Source organism: Salvelinus namaycush, unplaced genomic scaffold (assembly GCF_016432855.1).
Source record: "Salvelinus namaycush isolate Seneca unplaced genomic scaffold, SaNama_1.0 Scaffold848, whole genome shotgun sequence".
In the NCBI taxonomy this organism is placed as follows: Eukaryota; Metazoa; Chordata; class Actinopteri; order Salmoniformes; family Salmonidae; genus Salvelinus; species Salvelinus namaycush.
The window spans coordinates 35611-37426 of NW_024061584.1; the positions used below are offsets into that span (position 1 = coordinate 35611).

Genomic DNA, 1816 nt, shown 5'->3' on the forward strand with positions numbered 1-1816 from the left:
TCTTTACCTTTAACCTAGCGATTACATACATTACGTTCTGGTGATTTTCTTCCATTCACTAAATGGTGAATCAAGATGCTCTGAGTTCAGGGTCTCAGGGGGTTGGGTTAGAGTATGTGGCGTGCAATCATGTGTGTGTTTGCCGGCATGTGCACTCGTGTGTTGTACTCCATCACTGTTCCGTGCTGTACTTTATTACTGTTCTGTGCTGTACTTTATTACTGTGCTGTGCTCCATCACTGTTCCGTGCTGTGCTCCATCACTGTTCTGTGCTGTACTTTATTACTGTGCTGTGCTCCATCACTGTTCCGTGCTGTGCTCCATCACTGTTCTGTGCTGTACTTTATTACTGTGCTGTGCTCCATCACTGTTCCGTGCTGTGCTCCATCACTGTTCCGTGCTGTACTTTATTACTGTTCTGTGCTGTACTTTATTACTGTGCTGTGCTCCATCACTGTTCCGTGCTGTGCTCCATCACTGTTCTGTGCTGTACTTTATTACTGTGCTGTGCTCCATCACTGTTCCGTGCTGTGCTCCATCACTGTTCTGTGCTGTACTTTATTACTGTGCTGTGCTCCATCACTGTTCCGTGCTGTGCTCCATCACTGTTCTGTGCTGTACTTTATTACTGTGCTGTGCTCCATCACTGTTCTGTGCTGTACTTTATTACTGTGCTGTGCTCCATCACTGTTCCGTGCTGTGCTCCATCACTGTTCTGTGCTGTACTTTATTACTGTGCTGTGCTCCATCACTGTTCCGTGCTGTGCTCCATCACTGTTCTGTGCTGTACTTTATTACTGTGCTGTGCTCCATCACTGTTCCGTGCTGTGCTCCATCACTGTTCTGTGCTGTACTTTATTACTGTGCTGTGCTCCATCACTGTTCCGTGCTGTGCTCCATCACTGTTCCGTGCTGCACTTTATTACTGTGCTGTGCTCCATCACTGTTCCGTGCTGTGCTCCATCACTGTTCCGTGCTGTGCTCCATCACTGTTCCGTGCTGTGCTCCATCACTGTTCCGTGTTCAGTGCTGGCTGTGCGTGTTAGTCTTGTGAACGGTCATGTCCATCCGGTAGTGGTGATGACTAATCCGGTAGAAGAGCTGTTCCGGTACCGACCGGCTCACGCCAGGCGTGGCGTATCCCTTGGTGACGCCGACACATCGGAACCCCAGAGTCTGGTATAGCTGGTGAGCAGCCGGCGAGTAGGCCGTGGTTCCCAAGACGACAGAGAGGTAACCACGGTCCGCTGCAAATTGTAGAACCTTCCGCCCGAGGGCAACGCCAACCCCACGTTGCCGACAGCGCCGGTCCACCGACATGCGATGCAGCTCCACAGTGCCAGCTTCCCCCCGCAGGGCACAGGCCGCCACTACACCCACCACACTGCCCTCCAGCACTGCAACCCACAGACAGGAGTCTGAGAGAGAAATAAGGGGGGTGGAATTTGGAAATAGTGGGTTATATCAAATTATGTCCTAATCCTCCCATTTAATAAAAGCTGATGTCATTGTCTATTGACTTTTATACTTTAAATGGATCCTTTTCTTGAAAGAGCCTAATCACTGACTGGTCATCCTTTTGGGGACAAAGATTTACTATACTATACTTTCTGCTCCAGCAGGTGTATCTCACTGATCATCCCAAAAGCCAACACCTCATTTGGCCGCCTTTCCTTCCAGTTCTCTGCTGCATGTGACTGGAACGAATTGCAAAAATCGCTGAAGTTGAAGACTTTTATTTCCCTCACCAACTTTAAACATCTGCTATCTGAGCAGCTAACCGATCGCTGCAGCTGTACATAGTCCATCTGTAAAC

The 1816-nt window shown here is 49.2% G+C and overlaps 1 protein-coding gene across 1 annotated transcript; it reads right to left on the bottom strand.

The window, feature by feature from the left end:
- Positions 1–991: 991 nt before the first annotated feature.
- LOC120043046 (N-acetylaspartate synthetase-like) lies at positions 992–1575 on the bottom strand. The gene is made up of 2 exons (XM_038987777.1): positions 1569–1575; positions 992–1418 (listed from the first exon to the last, which is right to left on the bottom strand). Exons 1-2 carry the CDS (start codon positions 1573–1575, stop codon positions 1024–1026), a joined length of 402 nt encoding a protein of 133 aa, XP_038843705.1. The 3' UTR covers positions 992–1023.
- Positions 1576–1816: the final 241 nt, after the last annotated feature.